The sequence below is a fragment of the Mastomys coucha genome, unplaced genomic scaffold (genome assembly GCF_008632895.1).
Source record: "Mastomys coucha isolate ucsf_1 unplaced genomic scaffold, UCSF_Mcou_1 pScaffold9, whole genome shotgun sequence".
NCBI classification, from domain to species: Eukaryota; Metazoa; Chordata; class Mammalia; order Rodentia; family Muridae; genus Mastomys; species Mastomys coucha.
Window position 1 is genome coordinate 7,331,351 of NW_022196915.1, and position 26,597 is coordinate 7,357,947.

Consider the following 26,597-nt stretch of genomic DNA (forward strand, 5'->3'; position numbering starts at 1 on the left):
TGACATGTACATTTTTAGTATCTATGAAAAGGTTATGAGGCAGTTATTCACTCTTTACTGTGAATATGCCCAACAGAAGGCTTTTTCCCAGACCCTCAGCTAAAATAAACACAACAGACGAACGAGCGCTTGACTGAAGGAAGGAATAGGGCAGGCCTGGGTGAAGTACAAAGCAGGAAGAGCAGTTGGACCTGGGATAAGCACAGAATTCAAGAGGCTGAGGCAGGAGGATCACCATGAAATAGAGGCCAACCTGCTACACACAGTGAGTTCCAGGCTGGTCTGTGCTACACAGTGAGGCTCTGTCTCAAAGGAAACACCAAATCAAAACAAAACAGCAGGAAGAAACACAGCAGACCAGACAGGAAGGAGATGCAATGGAAGAGGAGAGATGGAGAAGTACCTTCTCTTTCAAAACTATACTAAGGGCCAATCCCATATCTTTATAGAAATCAAACCCAAACTATGAGGAGTATAGTTCAAATTTTATCAGCCTCTGTGGGATATCCTGGGATAGTTACTTTGGTATAAGCCCAAAGTTACTACTATAGGAAGGCATTATGTAATTCCAGTCAGTTGGATTATACTGGAACAAGTGATTCATACACTGAGGACCATCATTTCTACATCTGGAATTTAAACTTTTCCCCCTCCAAGAATGAGTATTGTAGTGATGTAGTGTTTATTAACAATTCACTTAAGCTGGGGACTGATGAGATGGCTCAGTAGTTAGAAGCACTTTCTGCTCCTGCAGAGAACTTGGGGTTCAGGTTCCAACACCCACATGGTAGATCATAACCATCCATAATTCCAGTTCCAGAGGATTCAGCGAGCTTTTCTGGATTCTGTAGGCACCAGGCATAAACACAGTGCAACGTACATACAGGCAAAACACTCACACACATAAAATAAAATAAATGTGTATCTTTTTCAGAATTCCCTTAAACCATTGTAACACTGCTAATAGGAATCAATAACCTTTAAGAATGTTCAAGGCTACTGAGGCATCCCTTATAATTTTATTTTAGTATCTCAATGCAAACAAACATAATTGCCTTCTCACTTTTGATTTGGGCCAGCTGATTTGAGCAATATACTCTTGAAAGTTCAAGAACACAAAGCTGGATGCTAATCAGCTTGCGCACAAGTAGGCATTTCTTTCTTACTGTAATAGATCCTCTTTCTCCTAGCTACGAGCTAACCCTGTGTATGAGGCCCAACCATCTGACTACATGGGGTGGGGAGAGCTGAGCTGCTCACCTGAGTCTTCACTATCATAGCATGTCTTGGTGTATGACAGGAACTGAGCGTGGGGAGGCAGGTCCTGGGCAGACACTGGAGTACCCTGGGGATCTGCATAGAGCAGCAGCAAGGGCTGATAATGCCCTTTAATGCATTTGGTGACCACATCTTTCCACTTCGGACCAATCTGAACCACAAACACCAGAAGAACATGACAATTAACTTCATATCCACAATTCAAAACACAACTCCTTTCCTAACGTAGTTCTCTTAGAATTAGAATTAGGTAGAAAAAAAAAAAGAAAACAAACAAACAAAAGATCTGAAATCTAAACGTAATGACTTTCTATTAACCCTTTTTTTTAAAAAAAGACATTTAAAATAGTATCAGAGCAAAGAAAATGAATGTAGGGCTGGAGAGATGGCTTTGTCCTGAGTTCAATTCCCAGCAACCACATGGTGGCTCACAAAAATCTATAATGAGCTGGGTGGTAGTGGCACCCATCACTTGGGATCCCAGCACTTGGGAGGCAGAGGCAGGTGGATTTCTGAGTTCGAGGCCAGCCTGGTCTACAGAGTGAGCTCCAGGACAGCCAGGGCTACACAGAGAAACCCTGTCTTGAAATACCAAAAACCGAAAAACAAACAAACAAAAAAGCCTATATGAGATCCAATGCCTTCTTCTAGCGTGTCTAAAGACAGCTACTGTGTACTCATATACATAAAATAAATCTAAAAAAAAAATTTTAAAATAGATTTAAAAAAATGAATGTAAATAATTTTATTTCTGTGAAACATCAATTCAGTTTGGAAATATACATAAAACCTCACAAAAGTGGACATGTTATATGTGGTCTAAGTTGCTTTGGTGATCAAATTCTTTTCACAGACATTAGATTTAAGAGCTCAGCTCCAGGATTTTCATCTCCACAATTTTCTCCTAAATATTAAAATCACCTTAACAAAGTGGAAAGGCAAAATAGGAACTGTCTTGCAGAGGGCCTTAGAAGAAACAATATTCAATTTCAGACTTCAAACCTGGCAGGACATAAAATGTCAAACTGCCTGGGACAGACAGTTTGAACTTCTCACTCTTAGCCCTGTGATAGATTCAGCTCAGCTGTCACAGAGGAAGGGTAATATAACAGCCATGGAAACAATTTACCAACCCCCTAGACTTGCCCCTTCTTAAGTGTGAACCAGACACATTCTTAGGTGTAAGCTATGGTTTGCCAGTTAGACAGCTAGTATGACAGTTTACTCTTAACAGACATTTAGTAAACTTAAAGTGAGTTGCCATTATTTTAACTGAAGCATAATTTATGTTTTCACATATCAATCTTATTTAATATTTTGTAAGAATACTCTTCAGGTTAAAAAAAAAACTAATGCTCAAGTAATTTGTTACCCCCTGAAAAGGAGAATATGGGAAATTGACAAAAGCTTTATTAATGGAAGACTTTACTTCAAATCTATAGATTGATATGGTCAGCAGTCTTCATAGCTGCTGATTTTATGACTAGCAGCTTCCTAATGGATGCAGACACCTAAAACATTTTATCCATACAGTCTGCTTTCAACAAGACCATGTTTCATGTTTCATGTTTACAGGGAAATGAGACTTAAAGGATAAATCTTTTATATTTGTTTGTTTGTTTGAGACAGGATCTCTTTGTGTAGGCTGTGCTGGAACTTGCTCTGTAGACAAGGCTGTCCTAGAATTCACAGAGATATACCTGCCTCTATCTTTGCCTCCTGAGTGCTGGGATTAAAGGCATGCACCAACACTGCCCGTCAAAGAATAACTTTTAATAGCCTTGAAACAAAGTATCAACTATGGATAATGCCAGGTTTAAAATCCTCAACTCTGTGTTAATCATATAATCTAATTAGTTGTATTACATGTTCCCATTCAAATAAACCATTTAATAATGATGATGATTTGTCAACTATGAAAACAGAACGAGGGCTGGAGAGATAGCTCAGCAGTTAAGAGCACTGGCTGTTCTTCCAGAGGTCCTGAGTGTTCAATTCCCAGCAACCACATGGTGGCTCACAACCATCCATAATGAGATCTGATGCCCTCTTCTGGTGTATCTGAAGACAGCTACAGTGTACTCACATACATAAAATAAATAAATAAGTCTTAAAAACAAAACAAAATAAAAAGCAGAACTATATTGAATGCCTAGAGAAGAGACTGAGAAAATAATAAAACATATCCTGTTCTTATCTATCATAGGATTTAAAACAAATGCACTTACATTTAACAGATAAAGGCCAGGTGTAATAGCTCTTATCTGTAAGTTGAGGGGCTAAGAAAGGAGGACTTCTACAAGTTTGAGGACAGCCTGTACTACACTGTCAGTTCCAGGCCAGCCTGGACTATAATCAGGACCCTGATTCAGAAAAAGAACAAACTGGGGGTTGTAGAGATGGCTCAACAGTTAAGACTGCTTAATGCTCTCACAGAGGATGAGAATTAAGTTCCCAGCACCCATGTCAGGTGGCTCACAAACACCTGCAATTTCAGACTCAGGGAGAGCTGACACCGCTGGACTCTGTGGGCGCTTACAGTCACATGCACATACCCACATAACCAGGCAAGCACAAATGTGCATACATATAGACACAGTTTTTTAAAAAAATAAAATTAAATCTTTTTTTAAGAAAAATAAGAACAACCAATGCAGTCAGAAAGTATGTATGCCTTATCAATATTGTAGAGTAACCATTCAAAATTATTAAAATAAAAACTAAAGACAAATAAATGTGATTTTATTTTTATTTCAGTCACCAAGCACTTCAAGATCCTTGCATATTCCTACCTCCTTGACATGAGCATCATCAAAATACATCCATTTTCGAATCTTTGTTTGAAAAAAGAATGTAGAATAATGCTTGCCATAGTAACAGATCATTCCTACTAAGTATAGTTCAGACTGCTTGGCCCGGTCATCTGTCACTCTGAAAAACAGCTATAGGAAGGAAAAAGAGAGAAGGGGAAGATCCATCACAAAGTTGACCATCTAACATAACCCTTCAGCAGACTCCACCAACACTTTCTTCCTTCCCCCAAATCTGAACAAGACCACACTTGTAGCCTTGCTGGAGGGGCTCACTATGTAGGCCAGTCTGGCCTCAAACACATGGCAATGCTTAAGCCTTAACCTTCTGAGTGCTGGGACTCTAGCTCTTCCATCAACATCTGTTGTTTTATTGAGATGCAGCCTCATGTATCCCAGACTGCCTCTGAACTCACTGTATAGCTAGAGACAACTGAACTCCTGTTCCTCTACCTCTGTTTCCCAAGCACTCGATTACACATGTGTACTACCATGTCCAGTGGCCACCAACATTTCTTAATGATGGTTGTAATTTGCTTCTCCCCTGAAGCTGAAATATTGTTTTCTAGACCAGATTATTCATTAGAAATGAACTCAAAGTGAACATATTTATATTGTGGCACATGCTATAATCCCAACACTGAGAGGCTAAGGCAGGAGGATTGTAAGCCTTAAATCAGCCTGTGCTACATGATGAGTCAATATTTTCTTTCTAAGGTATAAAAGAAGCCAGAACAATTTCAAAACAAATAAAAAACAATTCAAGTTTCAAATTTTTTCAATTTCTATGTACTCAGATCTGTCTCAAGTGTTAAGAGACATACAAATACCTGAGTTAAGAGATTCTGGGGGAAAAAAAGAGAAAGAGAGATTCTGACCTAAAAAGTTACCTAGTAGAAAAAAATAATCAAAATAATTAAGTCAAAATCAGGCATGATAGCACACACCTGTAATCCTTTGTCCTTTATGTAAAGGCTAAAGGGGGTAGAGGCAAAAGGATTAGTTCAAGGGTGAATGAGGCAACATATCTCATTGTTGTCCATCTTGGAGTATATGAGATTCTGACTCCAAGCCAGAAATAAACAGAATATATAAACTACAAAAAAAAAAATTAAAAAACTCTTAGTGTGCACAACCTATTCCAGTTAGATTGCTTGATAAGGAGATCCAAAATGTGACCCCAGACAAATCATTTATTCTCAAGAGTGGCTATTTTAAAACAAGAACAGACTCTCCTTAGTCACAGGACTATTCCAGACAGAAACCAGCACAAAGGAAACAGGTCTTTCAGGTTCTCCTTGAATGGAAGGAAACACTGACTGTCCCTACCTTAGGACATGGAGCTGATAAGAATGGGACATACTCTCACATTCTTTCCCATTCCCCAAAATAAATACATTTTAAAATCCCTAAAACACTAAATTATCATCTAATCCATTTCATTACTGCCAAGTCCTGTTGAGGATTTGTCTTTTACTGTCTATTGTAATGCTAAGTGCAGATCCCCAGACCTGGAGTCTGTATGTAGCTACTATGACCCCCACCCCTGCCAACTTAATTCTGATTAGTGAATAAAGATGCTGACAGCCAATAGCTAAGCAGAAGAGAAGTAGGTGGGGTTTAGGTTTTGTAGGCTTGGGGAGGGGGTAAGGAGCAAGAAGAGGAAGAGGAAGAGGAAAAGGAAGAGGAAAAGGAAGAGGAAGGAAGGAGGAGGAGGAGGAGATGGCAGGGCAAGAGAGGAGGAAGGAGAAGCCCCCATGGGTTAAGGGTCAGGGAGCATGGCCCTGAGGGCTGCCCAATTGGAGTTAAGAGCAGCCCAGATGGAACACGGTAAAATACAGTAGATTCTAACAGCATGGAGAGCAGACAGCTGCTCAGCTGTTGTGCTGTTTAGGGCTTACTGTAAATATAAAGGCTGTGAGTGTGTCTTTCATCCAGGAACTCAATAACCAAAGGTGGGGTAGAAACCCCAGGCTGAGGTTTAAATAATACACAACAAGGTCCTAACACCACAAAATGGTAATGTGGGCTCAGCTCAGGCAGGATTCTGCCCTGGTAATACTCAGCATTCCTCAAGAACCTTATAAAGTGAATTTCTGTTTGTCAGGAGGAAGCCATTGCACTCCTCCATCTCCAGAGGGCACCTAGCTCTCTATTAACTTGAACAAGCTTCCAACAGGTCAGAACTCCATGCTAGTTTCCAAGCTGTTCCAGCTATCCGGCCCTCCTCCTGCTACAACAGAACCCCTTAGAACTATCTTCTCTGCTCCTGTAGCCTTGGCAGTTGCCAGTGTGCCTCTCTCCTTGCCTTTTCTCTCTGTTCCTCGCTGTTCCTCTCTGTTGAGAGGTAGCCAAGGCACACTCCCCCAGATCCTGCCTGCCAGCCCCACTCTCCCTGTCTTCACAAGGGAGAAGCCTTGTTGGTGGTTTAAATCTCTGGAGTCCTCATAGACAATCACCTTCTCAACAGATAGTGCTTCCTCATTTCCTGTGCTTGGGCTCAGGCAGCAACTTGTACCTCATTCAGTTGCTGAAGTCAAAAAGCTTGTTTCTTTAACCTTACTATTAATATCTCATGTTTGAATATACTTCTCCACACCATCCTGGTATAAAAATGAGCATCCCATAGAAACTGATTCTTTTTTTTTTTTTCTTTACCAGTATCTAAGTTCTGCCCATCCTGTTCAGCAAGGTAAAAATTGTGCAACTTTTTCTAAAAGGGTTCTACCATCCTCATATAAGTGATATGTGAGCATATATCTAATGAGGCTCGTGAATCTGCACACAGAAATACAAATATACCTGTCCAAAATGCTATATCTGTTCAGTGCTTGAACAATACAGAAATAAAGGTAACTAATACATACATCACCCAGCTTAAGGCAGGTACCCAGACTGTGGATGACATCTTCTGCCAAGTCTGAATGGTCTGAGTCCCAAACCAGCCCAATTGTGATAATCTGTGGTGCATTCATCAACACACGGCGGATCCGGATTCTCTCCCCACAGTTGCTCTGAAATATATACACACAACTAGTTCAAACATTCCTACCTGCTCTGCAGCAATGCTACAAGCCAGGGTTCTCCTTCTTATCCTAAATTCCATAGAGTTAACTCACCGGACAGTTCCGCAGGTCCCCCATGGTGCTGGCATTCTGAAGCAGCTCACCAAACATACTTGGTGAAGGTTTCTCTCGCTTTTCCAACATACAAATGGCCTGGTTACTTCAAGATGGGGAAAGGAGGAAAGTAATGGTATTAGGTGTTATTCTAAATTATAAACTGAAAAATAAAATACAAATCCCTAACTCATTTCTTTCTTTAAGACAGAGCCCCATTGTACAGCTCTCTCTGTCTGTCTTGGAACTTGCTATGTAGACCAGTCAGTCTGGCCTCCAACACAGAGAGATACACCAGCCTCTCCCTCCAAAGGGCTGGGATTAAAGGTGTGGTATGTGTGATTTTTTTCATTTACCTTGTCCTGACTAGTCTCAGTGTCCTACAAACACAGTTACCAAATCCAAAACCCACAGAATCCTCATTTCTCTTTGCACTTTGTTAGCCACAAATAAGTCTACAAATTCCGAAGTTTTGTAATACAGTACAAATTCAGCAATAAGGATATATGCTGTTTGGTGGCCTTCAGTTAAAATCCAATCAACTGGAGGAATGCCTAACAGTACAATAAAGGATTCTATAAGAATGGTCTGGAAAAATGGTTCAAGTAACAGTTAAAAGGCAGTGGTTGTTCTTGCAGAGGATCCAGGGTCAGTTCTTAGCACCACATATAAGCTCATGGCTCTCTATAACCCCAGTTCCAGGGGATCCTTCAACATTCTCCCTGATCACTGCAGGTTCCAGGCACAAGCATTGTGTACAAACATACATGCAGATAAAACATTCATACACATAAAATAAAAATAAATAAGTTATATGAACTTATTTAAATAAATAAGTTATATAAATAAATAAGTTATATGTGTTTATATCTAACTCAATGCAAAGGGAAAAAAAGAACTGCACCAAACTCACCAAAGGGAAGTGGTAGAGATGTAATGCACCATCTGGATGAAAGGCAGCGGGTCAGAAGTGGCGCCACAGCTAGTACACACGCACTGGGCCAGAGGAAAAAATGGAAACTGAGCAGCCACAGTCATGAATTGTTTTGAAACTCTCCACCCCCAGGTAAAATATTCTTAAAGAAAAAGTCCAAGATCTAGGTTTACCTGCTCAAACAATGTCATTGCAAATTTCTGGTGGGAAATGCAGTGTTGAGCAGTACATATATCCTCTTTGGTTTCGTCCGCAATATGGAAGTGAATTCTCATCAGGAGGTTTTCCTGACAGGAAAACACAAAAGCACTAACTTAAATCCCAAACTGGTAAGGTGGGAAGCAACTCAGCAAGATACAGCAACTGTCCTGGAAAGCAGAAATATCTCTAAATATTTTTTAATCTTTTTACAAGGATAGATGATAGACAGATAAATGAAATAAATATAACCCATAGATCATTCAGATTTTAACAGTTTTATAAGAACTTGTGTTTATATGTAACTTAATGCAATTTCATCATATACAGTCATATAAACAGACACTGAAGAGTGGTACTAGAGAGATGGCTCCGTAGTTAAGAGCACTTGATGCTCCCCCAGAAGACCTACCTGGGTTTGATTCCCAGCACCCACATAGTAGCTCACACTGCCTGTAACTCCAGTTCCAGGGACTCTGATGCTCTCTTCTGATTTCTGTGTGCATCAAATATGCATGTGGTGCAGAGACAGCATGCAGGCAAAACACTCCATACAGATAAGTTTAAAATAAATCTTTTTTTAAAAAAGATACAGAAGAGTTTCATCACCACAAAGCTCCTCCACCTAACTTCTTTAACGCCTCACCTATCTACCTATACTCCTAACTCCCAGCAACCACTAGCCTGTTCCTCCATATTTATCACTGTCATTTCAACAATACTAAAGAATACTACAAAAATGGTACCACATAGCACATAACTTTTTTTTTTTTTTTTTGAACAGGGTCTCCTGTATGCTAGGCTAACTCTGGATTCACTATGTAGCCTGGGATGACCCTGAACTTCTGATACTCCTGTTTCCATTTCATAAGTGCTAGAATTCCAAGTGTGTATCACTATGCCAAATTTATACATTAGGGATTAGACTCAAGGATACAAGCACATTAAGTCAGTATTCTTACCAACTGATTACATCCTCAATCCCAGTAAGTAAGCTTTTGATATTATATTTTCTTTCAATATTAATCCTTTACAGCCCCCTTTTTGATTTTTGAGATAGGACTCTAGTCCTATAAGGACTCTACTGCAAGACCCAATCTCAAAAAGAAATAAACAGAAAAATAGACTCACTATGAAAACTAGCCAATGACCCCCAACTCTTCTGTACTCTGTTCTATTTATCCAACTTCAAAAGATCATCTATGGCACTCTGTGCATGGGCACATGCATTTAGCACTTGAAAGGTGGGCAAACAAGGATTAAAGTCACTAGAGCAATGTAACTGTTTATACAGGACATGATAGTTTCTGTTTAACATCATTAGAAACAGAGAAGCTCAAAATACAGGTTCTCCAGAGCAGCACCATCAATACAGCATGGTCCTACACCAGATTATTGAGTCAGAGGCTCTCGGACTACAATTTGTATTTCAACATGCCTTGGTTTCTCTAAAGGCAAAAAGCCACTGTTTTATGCCATGAAAAGTATTAAATTACCCTAAACCTGAAGGGAAAAAAGTCATAAAGCCACTAGACAATTCACATTGTAGTAGTAGACTCTGGAACTCTGAGAGAACTGAGAAAGTCCCAATTCCTATGCAGAGACCATGGCATAGTTAATGCCATCATAAAATCATCAGTCCTTGATGGAGATGAACAATCAAAGAGGACGAGAGGGCACACTTACAAAACACTCTGCAGCATCACCCATAATTCCCAGCTGGAAGCGCTGCTCATCTTGGAAAGTCTTTGCCAGGGCGCTGCGGAGAGTGTCAGAAGGAAGCACTTTTTCACTACTACACTGAAACTGGTTAAAGATGCCCTGTAGGGAAGAGGTTAAACAAGAGGAAAAGCAATGCTGTTATTAAGCTGTACATCCTAGTCTGTCATCCTTATGCTGACAGTCATGGAAACAAGATATATTCAGCTAGTAATTTAAATAAATACAGACTAAAAATCAGGATGCAAAGAGTATCTCTGCTGTAGATCTTGCATCTGAGTGTCATGCTGTCAAGAACACACTAAGAGAGCCCACTGTCATGATGTGATGTAATATAATATAGTTACAATACTTCCTATGAGACAGAAAAGAAGTAGATGCTTCTAAAATTAAGCTACATGCAAATAAATTGACAATTGTTCTTTGGGAAGCATCCTCCTATGAAACTTAGCCCTCTCTTGTATTTTTCAGATAATATAAGATTCCCAAACTTATAAAGACTATACCAAGTCAGGTATTGTATCCATAAACCCAGCACCTAAGAGGCTGAGGCAGAAAGGTCAGGAATGTGAAGCCATATGGGTTTGGTGGTGCATGCCTTTAGACTTTACTCACCACACATACTCCTTCAGTAATACAAGAAGAAAAAGGAAGAAGTAAAACCAAAGAAGGAGGAGGAGGAGGAGGAGGAAGAAGAGGAGGAAAAGAAGAAAAAACAGTACAGAAAGCTCAATGTGTTATCCCCTCACCCTCAGAAATAAGCACTCTGTTATGTTTTCTTCCAGTTACTGCCTTGTAGTTCATAGGCCAAAAACCTTGAAAATCATGATTGAACCTGTCCAAGTCTCAGAGCTCATATCCTGTCAGTCACACTTCTACACTCAGAACATGTTCAGACTTCATATTCCTCATTCCTCATCTGTTGTCCACTAGCCTCTTCATTGGATGATTGTTAACTATTTCTTTTTTTATTTTTTCTTAAGATTTAATTTTTATTGTTTTTTATTATGTTTGAGCATAGGTATGTCCAATGATATGTACAGTGGAGGACAAAGGTTTTAGAAGCTCGAAGCTGGGCTGGCAAGATAGTTCAGCGGGTAAGAACACTGACTGCTCTTCCAAAGGTCCTGAATTCAAATCCTAGCAACCACATGGTGGCTCACAACCACCCGTAATGAGATCTGATGCCTTCTCCTGGTGTGTCAGAAGATAGCTACAACACACTTATGTATAATAATAAATAAATTTTTGGGCTGGAGCGAGTGGAGTTGACCTGAGCAAGTGACGCCCACCGGAGTAAGCGGAGTTGACCTAAACAAGCAGAGGTCCTAAAATTCAATTCCCAACAACCACATGAAGGCTCACAACCATCTGTACAGCTACAGTGTACTCATATACATAAAATAAATAAATAAATAATTAATTAAATCTTTAAAAAAAAAATGAAGAAGAAGCTTGAAGCTGGAGTTATAGGCAGTTGTAAGGCACCTGAAATAGGTACAGGGAACTAACTGAACTTGGGTCCTCTAGAAGAACCACTTTTCAATCATCTTTTCAACCCAACTGCAACTATTTCTTGACTGAACCATATCTCTAAGGAAATACACAGTATGTTCAAAATAGTAGTCAAATGATTTTTTAAAAATGAAATAAAATTACTTGATAGAGAGCTTGCCTAACATGCACAAAGCCTTTGGTTAGAACCTCAGCATTGCACAGATCAGGCAAAGTAGGCAGCACATACCTATAATGCCACCTGATATATATATATGGGCAGGAAGATCAGAAACTCAAGTTTTGGCTACATAGCAAGTTTAAGGTTAGATTAGACTATTTAAGATTGCCTCAAAAAAAAAAAAAAGGTAATAGAATCAAATGTCATTCTTCTGTTGAAAACCCTCTAAAGATTCCCCATCAAATATGCAGTAAAAGCCAAAATGAAAATGCTCTATGTTATTTGGCCAACTGGTCTAAATGTGATTCAATGCAGCAGCCACATGGGACTCTCACTATGTCCCACAACTACTACGTATGTTCTAGACCAGGGACTTTGTACTTGCATTCCTTACTTGAATCACTTTTTCTCTCACTGTGCAATTTGATCACTTAAATCCTGCGAAATTTTATGTATCACTTCTCAGTACAGTAACTCTAATCAACCTACTTAAATTGCCAGCTCTATGCCAGGCATTCACACCTTTAATCCCAGCACCCTGGAGGCAGAGGCAGGCAGAGCCCCGAATTTGAGGCCAGCCTGGTCTAAAGAGTGAGTTCCATGGGGCTCGAGAGATGGCTCAGCAGTTTAAGTGCACTGGCTGCTCTTCTAGAGGGCTTGGGTTCAATTCCCAGCACCCACATGGCAGCACATAATTCTATGTAGCTCCAGTTTCAGGGGTCGGTGGCCTTCACAGACATACATGCAGACAAACTACCAATGCACAAAAAACAAAAATAAATAAATCTTTTAAAAAAGAATAGAAGGAGGAAGAGGAAGGGGAAGAGGAAAAGTGAGTGAGTGGGTTCCAGGGCAGCCAGAGGCTACACAAAGAAATCCTAACTTGAAAAACAGAAAAGAAAAAACAGACAGAAAGGAAAAACACAAGCTCTCTTTTCTTTTCCTAAATCTCCATCATTGCCTATTTTTTCCTTCAGCACTTAATATTAACATATTGCTTGTTTAGTTATTGTCTACCTCTATTTCCTAGAATATAGAAATGAGAAAAAAATAAGTTTTGTTCTTTTATTGCTTGATATGCTCATGGCCTAAAATAACACTATTATATAAAAGGCAACAGAAATGCATGTTTTAAGTAACTGAATCAATCAATCATGTGATATGGGTAGATCTCATGAAAGAAGAATATTAAAGGAACTTTCTCCTTTCTCCTTTAAAAAAAAAAAAATACAGGCCGGGCGGTGGTGATGCACGCCTTTAATCCCAGCACTTGGGAGGCAGAGGCAGGTGGATTTCTGAATTCAAGGCCAGCCTGGTATACAGAGTGAGTTCCAGAACAGCCAGAGCTACACAGAGAAACCCTGTCTCAAAAATCCAAAAAATAAATAAATAAATAAATAATTTTTTTTTTAAAAAAATGCAGAAAATTAGACTGGAGAGATGGCTCAGCAGTTAAGAGGGCTGGATGCTTTTCCAGAGCACTTAGGTTCAATCCTCAGCATCCACATGGCAGCTCACACCTGTATGTAACTCCAGTTTAAGAGCTTCTGACAACACACACACACACACACACACACACACACACACATATGCGGGCAAAACACCAATAAACATAAATTAAAAACAAATTATTAGAAAATACTGAAATCACACAGAAAAGCTGAAAACCTTGAGGTAATATAAACTGTTAAAGCAAAATGGAACTGCTCATTCTGGTTAAAATTGTTCTCCTTATCTGACCCTCTCACTGGCATCTTTTCTGTTCATCCATGTTAACTATTCTAAAGTCACTCAAGTACAAATTACCAAGTAACTTATTATGTAGCTACACATGATTCCTTATGTTGTGGAGCAGGCAGGGCTAACAATACATACTTAGTATTAATTAATAATTCTGAGGAAAATCTACTATAATTATTCCAAGTTATTTTGGATCAATTTAGGATGTACTTCCACCTCTGTTATAAAGGCAGGTGAAGGCATGGCAAGCTGCTCTGTAGTTTGTTGCTGAAGAATAAGCATGCCTACAAGACAACACTTAAACTAGACCAAGAGAAGACAGAGGTCGGCAGTTTAACAATGGGATATCTACCCTATAGACTGCAAATTTGTAGGTATGAAGAGAAACAAGGGAAAAGAAAAATGGGAAAGCAATGACAACTACTACAAATCACATGGTGGCTTGGGCCTGACAGCTGGTGATTTCTGAAAAAAAAAAATACCACCCCAGTTTGACAAGACTTGTGATCAGCAGCTAGCTCATCTCAACTGTTACTGATAAGGCACAATGCTGACAAAAATTCTACCTCCAGACTAAGGGCCAATGAGGTTACAGCCTCTGTTTGGGGTCTACACTGGTCTGCACACTTGACATCACCCTTAGTTGCTCTCCATCTTAGTTTTTATTGAGACAGGGCCCCTCACTGAACCTGGCTCTCACAGATTCAGCTAGACTGGCTGGCCAGCGACCCCCCCCAGGGATCCGCCCAGGTCAGCCTCCACTGCACTGGGATTAAAGGCATTTACTACCATAACTGGCTTTTTACGACGGTGCTGGAAATCCAAACTCAGGTCCTCCTGCTTAAGCAGCAAGTAATTTACCAACTGAGCTATGGCCCAAGCTTCTAAAACTAATTCTAAAATAACTAGGGAGTTATTTCTAAGACAACTCTGTATAAATTAGACATTTGCAAATTTCAACCCCTTTAGTCTTGGTTGAGTTTCCTTGGAAATTAAAGCATTCCTACTGAAATTACATTCTGTCCAATGCATAACAGAAACTGTACAGCAACCTTAAAAAACTACAGTAAGTCATTTGGGCCCTGATTTGGTGGTTGGTACATATAATCCTAGTACTCTAGAAGCTGGTATAAGAGGAGTGCCATTAATTTGAGGCCAACCTGAGCCACAAAGTGAAGACTCTTGTCTCAAAAATATATAAATAAATTTAAAAAGAAAAGGAAAAAAAAAGAAAAGCAGGTTTCGCGTGACTTCAAGTAACTAGGGTTTGGGCACAGAAAGAAAAGGCCTAAGGGCAGAGCTCTGTCTGTACCCAGTGGATGGGCAACAACAGATCTGGCTCTTGTATCCAGTAGCATCAATGTCTCCATGCTGTATTCTTCTCTCGTCCCTTAATTAATTATAGGCAGCCTTCCCCCATCCACTTTGACTGAATCCTCTTTATTTTCTTACTTAAATTAACATCAGTCTTGCTCTGCTATTGCTAGGAAGAACTGTATTAGGGATGAGCAGCCTAAGCCTTCCTAGCTTGCATCTGTGGAGCTACAACTCTGCAAGAAGCTGAAGCACAAAGCCCCTCTGTTAGGGCAGCACACTAACCCTTGTGTGTCCCTCTCACATGAGCACCGGGGCTGGAACGGGCCTCCTCCTGTTCTCTTTTTCACCCTCCTCCCACCTTTCCCAGAGGAAGATCCTGTTCACACCAAAGAAAGCCAAGAACATTTAGTTCAGCAGTAAGAACAGGTGGCAGTACCAATAAGGAACAAAACTTGGTTTTATTCCAAATGCTGAATTCTACAATAGGGAGAGAAAGGACAGAAAGGACTCAAACCTAGGAACCATCTTTCCTTGTGGGTTCCTAACAATTCCATTTTGATAAGCCAAAAAACCATAATACCTTTCAGATTTCTGTTTACACTTCTTCACAGGAGGAAACTAAGTCCTTATCATTCATGAAATAGTAAATTACCTTCATCTGTTGACTATTTTCCTGGATGCAGTACAAAAGCAACAAGACTTTACTGACTAGAAGCAGGTGCTTCCCCACCCATCTCTCTTGGATCAAATAGCAGACAATTCTGTCCATGTGAGCACATCATTATTTGGATTAGCAAAAGCCATGTAAATAAGACAGATGTGCCATGAAGACAGAACATCTTTGTGTTTTGGCATCTGCAAATGCAGCTGTTCCTTAAAACTTTTCTTCCCCCCTAAAAAAAAACCAAAAAAACAAAAAAACACATACTCTTGCTTTTAAGCAGAGAACATCTTTTTATTTCTCTCTCTGAATATCCTAGCTTTACATCTAAAATAATTCATAAGTATTAGAGACAGTGAGGTTCAGTAAGAAAATGTCCTCACTGATTTTGATACTTTAAGTGCCCAAGATATCAGAATGTCTTCCAGAGAGCAGCCCAGCTCCCGTCTCTCACAGGCCAGCAATACCTCTGCAAAGGCATCATATACTTTATGACCTGCCTGCTATCGCTCAGCTCTTCAGAATTCCCATTCTGACCTGGGCTTCCCAACTTGTTTAGTATTTTAGCTCTCATAATCATTCTTTCCCTATACCTAAATGCAGACAGTCTAGTCTGTAAATGTAAGCCTCTAGAGGTAAGGAAGTTAGTCCTTGAGACCTGCCCATGGCTGGGGGAAAAAACCCAAAACCTTTCACTGGTTTTGTGTGGTATAAGAATGCTAAGAGTTCTTCAAGACAGGCCAAGGCCATGTGCATAATAACCATGCACCATCAGACATGCCAACAAAAGATTTTTCACATTTTGTTACAGAAAAATCTTAACTCCATCAACAGCAGACAGGATGAACAGTTTCTATGTGCCCATAATCCAAGCCAACAGTTACCAGTTTGTGGTTAATTTAACTCCTGTTGTGTTGACTACCTGTATTATTCACCCTACTCCCAATCATTTGAGGCACATGCCAGACATTTTTTAATATATCTATGCATATTCCAGAACAGAACACTAAAAAAATAAGAATTCTTTTTGTTAAAAGACTACCTATACCATCCACCATTATTAATATACCATTGGTATATTAATAATATATTATATATTAATATAATATATTAATATACCATTATTATCCAGATAATAATAATGCCTTAATACCATCAGATAACCATCCAGTTTAATAGAAGCAGGGTGGAGGGTTGTCTTTTTACTATGTAACTCAAGATAGCTTCCAACTCACTATATAACCAAACTGGTCTCAAACTCACAGCTATGGTCCTCCCGAAGCCTCTGAATGCTGGAGTTACAGACATGTACCATCAGGCCAAGTATAAAAATATTTGATCCAACTTTAGAGAACACAGAGAACAACTGCCCATTGTCTCTGTTAAGATTCTCTCCCCTTATGACTAAAAAGAGCCACCTTCTAGACTTCTTAATTACAAAAGCATCCACATATCCTATATTGTCTTCTTGAAACTGTTATCAATATCATATCTACTGGTAAATTTAAGCCTTTTTTTTTTTAAGATTTACTTTATTTAATTTATGTATATGGGTACACTGTAGCTGTACTGATGGTTGTGAGCCATCATGTGGTTGCTGGGAATGAAGGTTGCTCGCTTTGGTCTAAAGATTTATTATTATATCTAAGTACACTGTAGCTGTAGATGCACCAGGAGAGGGAGTCAGATCTCGTTGCGGATGGTTGTGAGCCACCATGTGGCTGCTGGAATTTGAACTCAGGACCTTTGGAAGAGCAGTCAGTGCTCTTAATCGCTGAACCATCTCTCCAGCCCAAGCCTTTACTTATACTCAGTTGATAACCTGATCTTTTGGTCTTAAAACCGTAAGAATAACCGGGTGGTGGTGGCGCATGCCTTTAATCCCAGCACTTGGGAGGCAGAGGCAAGCGGATTTCTGAGTTCGAGGTCAGCCTGGTCTACAGAGTGAGTTCCAGGACAGCCAGAGCTATACAGACAAACCCTGTCTTTAAGGAAAAACAAAAAACAAAACAAAACAAAAAAAAAACTTAAGAATAAAGATCAATAAAGTTACTTATCACACGTATTCCTGCTGCTATGCATTGAAAGACATTTCCATACATTCAAAGACAGAGAGGTAGAGGAGAGACAAAACTTCAAAACAATGAATACAGACAAAGAGGGGCCAGAACACAGTACTGCTTATAGTGAAAAATCATAAACTGATATTGATATTTTATACAATACAATGGGCAATTTACTAACTTTGCCATAACAAAGGGTGAGGGTAATCACAAATTACTGACATTATTAAGATCAATACCATATCCACTTACTGCACTGAGAGAATGAATGGATCCTTGTGGATATGCACAAACATTCTAAGTCTGTATTGAATTTTAGAATGCCATAAATTCTGGAAAAGAAAGAATTAATCATGATTTCTATATTTTTTTCCCTTGTAGTTAAACCCGTATATTTGACTAACATGTGCAATCTGAACTCCAAGTTCTAAAATGAATGAGGGATACCCACAGCCTAAGAGGATGTAAGGACCAAGACACCTACTCAAAGGACAACATAGTTACGCTTGAATTCATGGGTAATCAAAAGAAAGAAGCTAAACACAAGCACAAACAAATTGAATACATATAAAGACTTACTCCCTTATGTGTAGACACTTATTTACTAGATAAAATTTCTAGGGAACATACTAGAAATCTAATTTTCTCCTTTAAACAGTATAGGATAATAGATTTACTCTCAGATATTTGCCACAAAGGATAGTGAGAAACTTTCCATTGCTATAGTCTAGAAAAGACTAAGAATAAAGATAACTTTATTTCATGTGCTAATCTTTCAGTACTCAAAAGGAAATAGCCACATGGTTCCACTCAAAAGATAGTAAAGGATTGCTTTTCCTCTAAATTCTCAAATTTGTCCCAGCTAAACAACCTAATGGCTCTCTAAATACAGAGGTTTCAGGACATCCTAAAGTACAAAACCTGCTTCCTCATAGCACCCCACCCCCACTAAGTACTGTCCTCCAGCTCTTATGTTATACTGTAGGATACTTTTTTTTTAAAGTCACTAAATGAAAAAAATTAGTCAAAATGAAAAATTTAATCAATCAAAAGCAACATTCTTCTTTGCCTATAACAAAAAGTACTCTGTCCTACATGCTGGCACTGTAAAACCTCTGGTACAATCCCTGGAAGAAGAACAAAATCTCTGTAGCATATTAAGTACAGAGAACGGATTTCCTCTCCAGAGCAGAGACAAATGAATACGCCAACACCAAAGTAAAATTATCCCTGTGGGAAGGGGATACAAGAGCAATCCAACATGAACAATAAAAAGAACTCTGGGCTACGGGTGATGACAACTTAGGTCAGGAAAAATCATTTAATCATAATAGATGGGAATAGGTTGGGTTTTGAAAAGAAACAATAACTGGCATGACACAATCTTCTATTTGTTAAATCAAACTTGATAGGCATCAAGGTCCAGAGTAAGCAAAATGATAGTAACACCAATTTTTTTAAACAAATTAATTTATTTGTATATATGTGTATGTACATGTATACCACAGCAAATGTATGGAGGTCAGAGGACAACTTGTGTGAGCTCATTTCTCTTTCCACATACTGGGTCATGACGATTAAAAGGTCTTAAGCTTGATGGCAAGGACCGTTCCCCACTGAGTCTCTTGCTGACACAAACAAAAATCATTACCAGGTATTTCCACACCAGAACTAAAGGTTGAAATTAATATATACATGTAATACCAATTAACACAGGAAATAGGAAGAAAGGAAGGGAGGGAGAGGAGGAGGGAGGGAAAGTGACAGCAAGACTGGAGGATACTCAGACACCAAAACAGGAGAACAAAGTGTTTATGAACTGAACTTGACACAGGTAACCTGTGGCTAACTGGAATACACTTAGGCTTTCTCCAAAAGTAATAATAAATATGCCACACATAATACTTGGCTATTTTAATATCTATATTTACCGTGTGTGTGTGTGTGTGTGTGTGTGTGTGTGTGTGTGTGTGTGTGTGTGTGTGTGTGTGTACAAATTTGGAATACATGCCAGAATCACCTGCTGGGCAAAATGGCGCTTACAATCAAAACGACATGAAGTTAGTTCCCTATAGAACCTGAGTGCCTAAGTCACTATAGTTTCTACTAACTTAAAGAAAATAAATCTGGAGTGAGCAGGGTTAACCAGAGCAAGCAGAGGTCCTAAAAATTCAATTTCCAACAAGCACATGAAGTCTCACAACCATCTGCACAGCTACAGTGTACTCACATACATAAAAAATAATTAATTAAAAAAAAAAGAAAGAAAAGAAATCTGGTCAGATTAAGTAGTGACAACATGCAGGGCGGTGGTGGCCCACGCCTTTGATCCCAGTTTGGGAGGCAGAGGCAGGCGGATTTCTGAGTTCGAGGCCAGCCTGGTCTACAGAGTGAGTTCCAGGACAGCCAGAGCTACACAGAGAAACCCTGTCTCGAAAAAAAAAAAATGAGGAAAATACTAAAGCTGTAACATATCTTCAGAATCACAAAGTCCCAAAATATCGACTCTGACCTCCTGAGTGTATCTACCCATTTTTCACAGCATCTTTTCTGAAGTCTCAAGGTATTTCTTCAAGACAAAAACATTGAAAAACAAGTTTCCTTCTGCGCTTGGATATCTTTGGGTATGCCAGTGTAAAGGCTAAAATGTAATTTTCTTCTCTCTGGCTTATAAGATACTAGTTTACATTCCATTAACAATTTGTCACTCTGGAAATACAACAGAAGTGTGGTAGCTGGCTCTCCAGAGTCCCTCCTAAGTCAATAAATAGTACACATCTAGACATAGTAGCTCACACCTGCAATTCAGCACTGAGGAGTTGAAAGAGGGGGGGTTACAGTGTGAGACCCCATTTCAAATAAAGAAATAGTACAGTAAAGTTCCAGCTAGTAAGTGCATATGAGAAGTCTCACAGTTCAATTATCTACTCTTAGTACAGATAAGAGTTTCTAGATTCAGGAGAATGTTCTACCTAGACTCTCTGCAAGATTAGTATTTCCTTAGCAATATCTGCCTAGCACGGTTTTTGAACTTATGGACCGAGCAGACACTATATTGATCTAAAAATGCCATTCATAAAATTAGGTAAAACGTTCATTGGGATGGATTTTTTTGAATGGGCCTCATAGAAAATATTACAATCAATTTATTAAAGACTTAGAATATTAAAACTTATAGAAGGAGCTATAGAGATAGCTCTTCCACTAAGAGCACTGGCTGGTCTTCCAGGGAACCAGGGTTTAATTCTTAGCACCCACATAGCAGCTAATAGCTGTCTGTAACTCCAGGAGCAGGGGATCTGATAACCTCACACATACATGCAGGCAAACCACTAATGCACATAAAATAAAAATAAATAATTTTTAAAATTTATATTTAAAATGACTGGCTAATTTTTTTTTTTTTTTTGGTTTTTCGAGACAGGGTTTCTCTGTACAGCCCTGGCTGTCCTGGAACTCACTCTGTAGACCAGGCTGGCCTCGAACTCAGAAATCCACCTGCCTCCCAAGTGCTGGGATTAAAGGCATGCGCCACCACTGCCTGGCTAATAATGTTTATTTTTATAGTTTCACATATGCATATATTTTGATTATATACCCCTCATTATTTTTACTGTTTTGTTACAATTTATAGTGGTTCTAAATAAAGTATAGAAAAAAGATTTCTGTGGCTCAAATAACAGAAAGTTCAGAGGACTCATAGAACTCTTCCCAAGATTCTATCATGGTAGCTAGACCAGAACATGGAAACTAGGTGCCAAAGAATCACAACCAAGTTCAAAGCCAGCCTAGGACATAGCAAATTCAAGATCAGCCAGGTAAGCATAAAATAACAAAACAAAAAAAGACAAAATGCTTCCAAAGCAATAGCAAGTAGGCTGGCAGCACAGTTCTGTTGGTAAAGTGCCTGCCTGGCATGCAGAGCCCTAGGTTTGACCCCAGATCACATAAAACTGGGTTTAGTAACGCATGCCTGTAAGCCAGCATACAAAGGAGGTATTGCCAAGAGAAGCATCCTCAGCTAAGTAGTGAATTCAAGGCCAGTGTAGGCTAATCTTGATAACATAAGATTAAAAAAAAAATTAGCCAACTATTACATATAATCAATGAAAATTAGAAAATCCAAGACTATTTAGCTCACAATTTCTACTTTAAGCTAAAAGGAAACTAAATAAAATATATAATGATCACACCTAGGCAGTCATGAAAAAAGCTAAGAACTCAGACGTCACGCTGGGTGTGGTGGTGCATGCCTTTAATCCCAATACTCATGAGGTGAATTCAAGGCCAGCCCAGTCTACAAAGTAAGTTCCAGGGCAACCAGGGCTGTTACAGGAAGAAACCCAGTCTCAAGAAAACCGAACAAACAAGCAAACAAAAATTCAACCTTCATGAAGAAAATAATGACCCCAGAATCTTCCTCTGAACTCAGATGGATGCTACAGATTTACTCAAACACAACTAATCTACTGTACATCTGAACCAAAGCACAGGAGAACTAACGTATTGGTCAAGGATATGGCACCAACCAAGGACCATCATCTTTCTTTTTCTCTGTGAAATCTCTCTCACTTTCTCTGTGTCTATACAAATGCCCAGACTTACTTAATTCATAGCATGAAAATATGAAATAGGGAACTGGTAGAAAAAAACTGAATGGGGAACCAGGCATGGTGGTACATATCTTTAATTCCAGCACTCTTTGGTAGGAAGAGAAAGGTAGATCCCATGTCTTTGTAGCCAGCCTGGTCTACAAAGCAAGTTACAGGACAGCCAGAGCTGCTACACACACACACACACACACACACACACACACACACACAGAGAGAGAGAGAGAGAGAGAGAGAGAGAAACAAAGAAGAAGGAAGGAAAGAAGGAGGAAGGAAGGCAGGCAGGGGAGGGGAGGGGAGGGAGGGAGAGAGGAAGGGAGGAAGGAAGGAAGAATCAAATGGGGGCTGTGAGATGGTTCAGCAGGTAAAGCCATTTGCCTCAAAGCCTGATGATCTCAGTTCAATCTCTAGCTTTTACACCATAGAAGGAGAGAATGGACTCTTGGAAGTTGTACTCTGATGTCCACACAACACTTGTGTTGACATGGCACATACTCACACAAAACAAACAAAATTTAGTTTTGAAAATCTAATGGGAAACAATATGAAACAATAAATTTCTTAAATTTAGTTTTAACAATAATAGCTGATTCCATTAAAAAATTGTTTGTTCCGGCTGGCAAGATGGCTCAGCAGGTAAGAGCACTGACTGTTCTTCCCAAGGTCCTAAGTTCAAATCCCAGCAACCACATGGTGGCTCACAACCATCTGTAATGAGACCTGACACCCTCTTCTGGTGTGTCTGAAGACAGCCACATTGTACTTATGTATAATAATAAATAAATCTTTGGGCTGGAGCAAGCAGGGGCTGAGTGAGCAGAGTTGACCTGAGCAAACGGGGCCGAATGGAGGGAGCAGAGGTCCTAAAAATTCAATTCCCAACAACCACATAAAGGTTCACAACCATCTATACAGCTACAGTGTACTCATATATATATATGTATATATATATACATATATATACATATATATATGTATGTATATATATATGTATGTATATATATATAATCTATAAAAATAAATTAAAAAAACAAGATCCATTTTTAAAAAAATTGTTTTTTCAAAAGGAAAATTCAGGATTAGCTTTGGAAGTAAACAGGCAAAGCAGAAGCACACTTGAATAGTATCTTATCACATCACATAGAAGTCTTCTGGCAAACTATCTCAGAATGGAATACTAGCTGCATAATAATACTTCAAAACAAAATAATTACATTCATTTTTGCTAAAACTGCAAAAATAAAATAATTCAGTAAGAAGTTCTTTTTTTTTTTTTTTTTTTGGTTTTTCAAGACAGGGTTTCTCTGTGTAGCCCTGGCTGTCCTGGAACTCACTCTGTAGACCAGACTGGCCTCGAACTCAGAAATCCACCTGCCTCTGCCTAGGATTAAAGGCATGCACCACTACTGCCCCCGGCATTGCCCTAATCGGGACTGGAGAGATGGCTCAGCGGTTAAGAGCACTGACTGCTCTTCCAGAGGCCCTGAGTTCAATTCCCAGCAACCACATAGTAGCTGATGGGATCCAATGCCCTCAGCTGCTGTGTTTGAAGACAGCTACAGCTACAGTGTACTCATATACATAAAACAAGTAAATAAATCTAAAAAAAAAAAAGAATTGCCCTAATCAACCAAATCTCCGCAATCTGGCAACCTAAGATGCTGAGAAGAGACAACTTTATGGAGCTTACCTTGAGAGCACAGAAGATGCAGGAATCACCCATGCACTTGTGAGTTGTAAGCTGCCGGAAGCTACGGCGGAAGATGTCCAAGTGCCACAAAACCTTCCAAAAACAGGAGAAACTCATTATCCTACAAAGAGCCTTTAACTTTAAGCAAGAATTCAAGCAAATAGGGACTGACTGCAGAAAAAAATTTTTATTCTCAGAACAAACGATCATTCTTGTAGTATTAAAACAAATCTCAAAAAGGTGAAGCATAAGGGTTGGAGAAGGCTAAGTGGTTAAGAGCACATACTGTTCTTGCAAAGTTTGGTTCCTAGCACCTACAGAAGACGGCTCACAACAACCTAGAACTCCAGCTCCAGGAGACCCAATATCCTTATCTGGCCTCCATAGGCACACTGCATTCATGTGTACAAACCCATACACAGACACAAAGACACACAGACACACACACACACACACACACACACACACAGACACGCACAAAGAACTTTTAAAACACTTTTTTAAATCAAGGGAGGAAACTGGAATATAGTAACTAACAAGAATGACAAATGAACATATTCTAGAAAAGTCATTCATTTGAACAGGAAATAAAAGTCACCCGGTGAAAATATCCTATGACAAAAATCAAATGTGATGTTAAAGTAGAGATTTAGGGATTAAAAAATGCAGAACTCAACTAGGGGATTCTTCATGTGGTAGAGCACTTTAACAAATGTAAGGAACAGCTTATCAATAAATAGTACAAAATGAATGATGTCCACAAGAAAAGGACGAATACCTTTAAATTTGTATTAGAAGTTTGAACCATAATGTCCTTACGTCAATAGGATAAAAAGTGTTGGGTGTGTGACATAAACTTCTAAGAGTCAAGTGGATCTCTTGTGTTAAGAAGTCATATTGGGGGCTGGAGAGAAGGCTCAGCAGGTAAGAGCACTGACTGCTCTTCCAAAGGTCCCAACAACCACATGGTGGCTCACAACCATCCGTAATGAGATCTGATGCACTCTTCTGGAGTGTCTGAAGACAGCTACAGTGTACTTACACATAATCAATAAATAAATCTTTAAAAAAAAAAATCCATATTGGGCCGGGTGGCTCACGCCTTTAAGCCCAGCACTTGGGAGGCAGAGGCAGGCAGATTTCTGAGTTCGAGGCCAGCCTGGTCTAGAGTGAGGTCCAGGACAGCCAGGGCTACACAGAGAAACCCTGTTTTTAAAAAATGAAATAAAGGGGCTGGTGAGATGGCTCAGTGGGTAAGAGCATTGACTGCTCTCCCGAAGGTCCTGAGTTCAAATCCCATGGTTGCTCACAACCATCCATAATGAGATCTGATACCTTCTTCTGGTGTGTCTATATAATAATTTTTAAAAAAAGACAAAAAAAACAAAAAAAAAGCAAAAAAATTAAATGATATTGTGGTTGTAGAGATGACTCAGCAATTAAGAATTGGCTGCAGAGGACCTACCCAAGTTCTACTCCCACACCCAAAAGACAGCTCATGAAATTGTAAGCTGTCATGTGGGTTGTTTATAATGCCAGTCCCAGGGATCAAACACCATCTTCTGGTCTCCACAGACTTTGTATTTTATGTGGTGCACACACATACAGGCAGGCAAAGCATCCATACACATAAAAATGAATTAACAAAAATTTTTTTCTTAAATAAAATAACCCTAATGTCTAAGAAAGTTTTTCTTGCTAGAAAAAAAAAAAAATGGCATAATACATCAAATAAATAAATAGCCAGGCAGTAGTGGTGCTTGCCTTTAATCCCAGCACTCAGGAGCCAAAGACAGGCTGATTTCCGAGTTTGAGGCCAGTCTGGTTTACACAGAGAGTTTCAGGACAGCCAGGGCTACACAGAAAAACCCTGTCTTGAAAAACCAAAAAAAGAGGGGCTGAAGATATAGCTCTGTGGTTAAAGAGCACTGGCCGCTCTTTCAGAGGACCCAGTTTCAATTCCCAGCACCCACATGGCAGCTCAAACCTATCTGTAACTCTAGTTCCAGGGCTTCTGACACCCTTACACAGACATACATACAGGCAAAACACCAATAAACATAAATTAAAAATAAAAAATATATAATACATACAAATTATATATAATATGTATTATACATATAAAGACAAAACAAAAAAGGAAAAACAATAAAAAGCCAGTTATGGGAGCATATACCTTTAATCCCAGAATTTGGGAAGCAGGGGCTGTTAGATCTCTGTGAGTTCAAGGCCAGCCTGGTCTACATATAGTTCTAGACTAACAGGGATACACAATGAGATGCTACCTTTAAAAAGGGGGAGGGAGAATTTGTGCCTGGAAAAATGGTGCAGTACTTAAAAGCATTTGCCACTCTTCCAGAGGACCCAGATTCAATTCTCAGCACCCACATGACAGCTTACAATTTCTATAATTCAGGAGATCCCTGGTCTCCAAGAGCACCTATACTCGCATGAAGACACACATGCCTATACATAGTTTAATAAAAATAATCTTTTTTGAAGAAAACAATAGTAAAACTGCTCTAGAAAACTAGGCCACAGCACACCTAGAGTTTCTACTACATGAAAGCAACACTATCCTTGGAGCTAGAGAGATGTCTCGGTTAGCCAATCACTTGCTGTATAAGCAAGAGGACCAGAGCTCAGGATGATCCCTAGTCCCCAGTAAATGTTGGATGTGCATGGCGGCCCTGACTATGATTTCAGTGTTGGGTAGGCAAAGACAGAGAATCACCAAAGCAAGCTGACACTCACATGTGCACACACACACACACACTAGACCA

At 39.4% G+C, this 26,597-nt stretch overlaps 1 protein-coding gene across 9 annotated transcripts in view; it reads right to left on the reverse strand.

Moving 5' to 3' along the window:
- Usp54 (ubiquitin specific peptidase 54) overlaps window positions 1-26,597 on the reverse strand; it is a 99,306-nt gene that overhangs the window by 34,828 nt on the left and 37,881 nt on the right. For 8 of the 9 annotated variants that reach the window (XM_031362084.1, XM_031362082.1, XM_031362081.1 and 5 more), the window contains exons 3-10: window positions 23,815-23,907; window positions 10,026-10,160; window positions 8,315-8,428; window positions 8,121-8,203; window positions 7,208-7,313; window positions 6,956-7,102; window positions 4,071-4,220; window positions 1,261-1,429 (exon numbers count right to left, since the gene is read on the reverse strand). In XM_031362084.1, the coding sequence (XP_031217944.1) occupies window positions 1,261-1,429; window positions 4,071-4,220; window positions 6,956-7,102; window positions 7,208-7,313; window positions 8,121-8,203; window positions 8,315-8,428; window positions 10,026-10,160; window positions 23,815-23,907 (997 nt within the window). Of the gene's footprint in view, window positions 1-1,260; window positions 1,430-4,070; window positions 4,221-6,955; window positions 7,103-7,207; window positions 7,314-8,120; window positions 8,204-8,314; window positions 8,429-10,025; window positions 10,161-17,766; window positions 17,847-23,814; window positions 23,908-26,597 lie in introns of those variants that run through there. The other variant, XM_031362086.1, reaches the window with a different exon arrangement.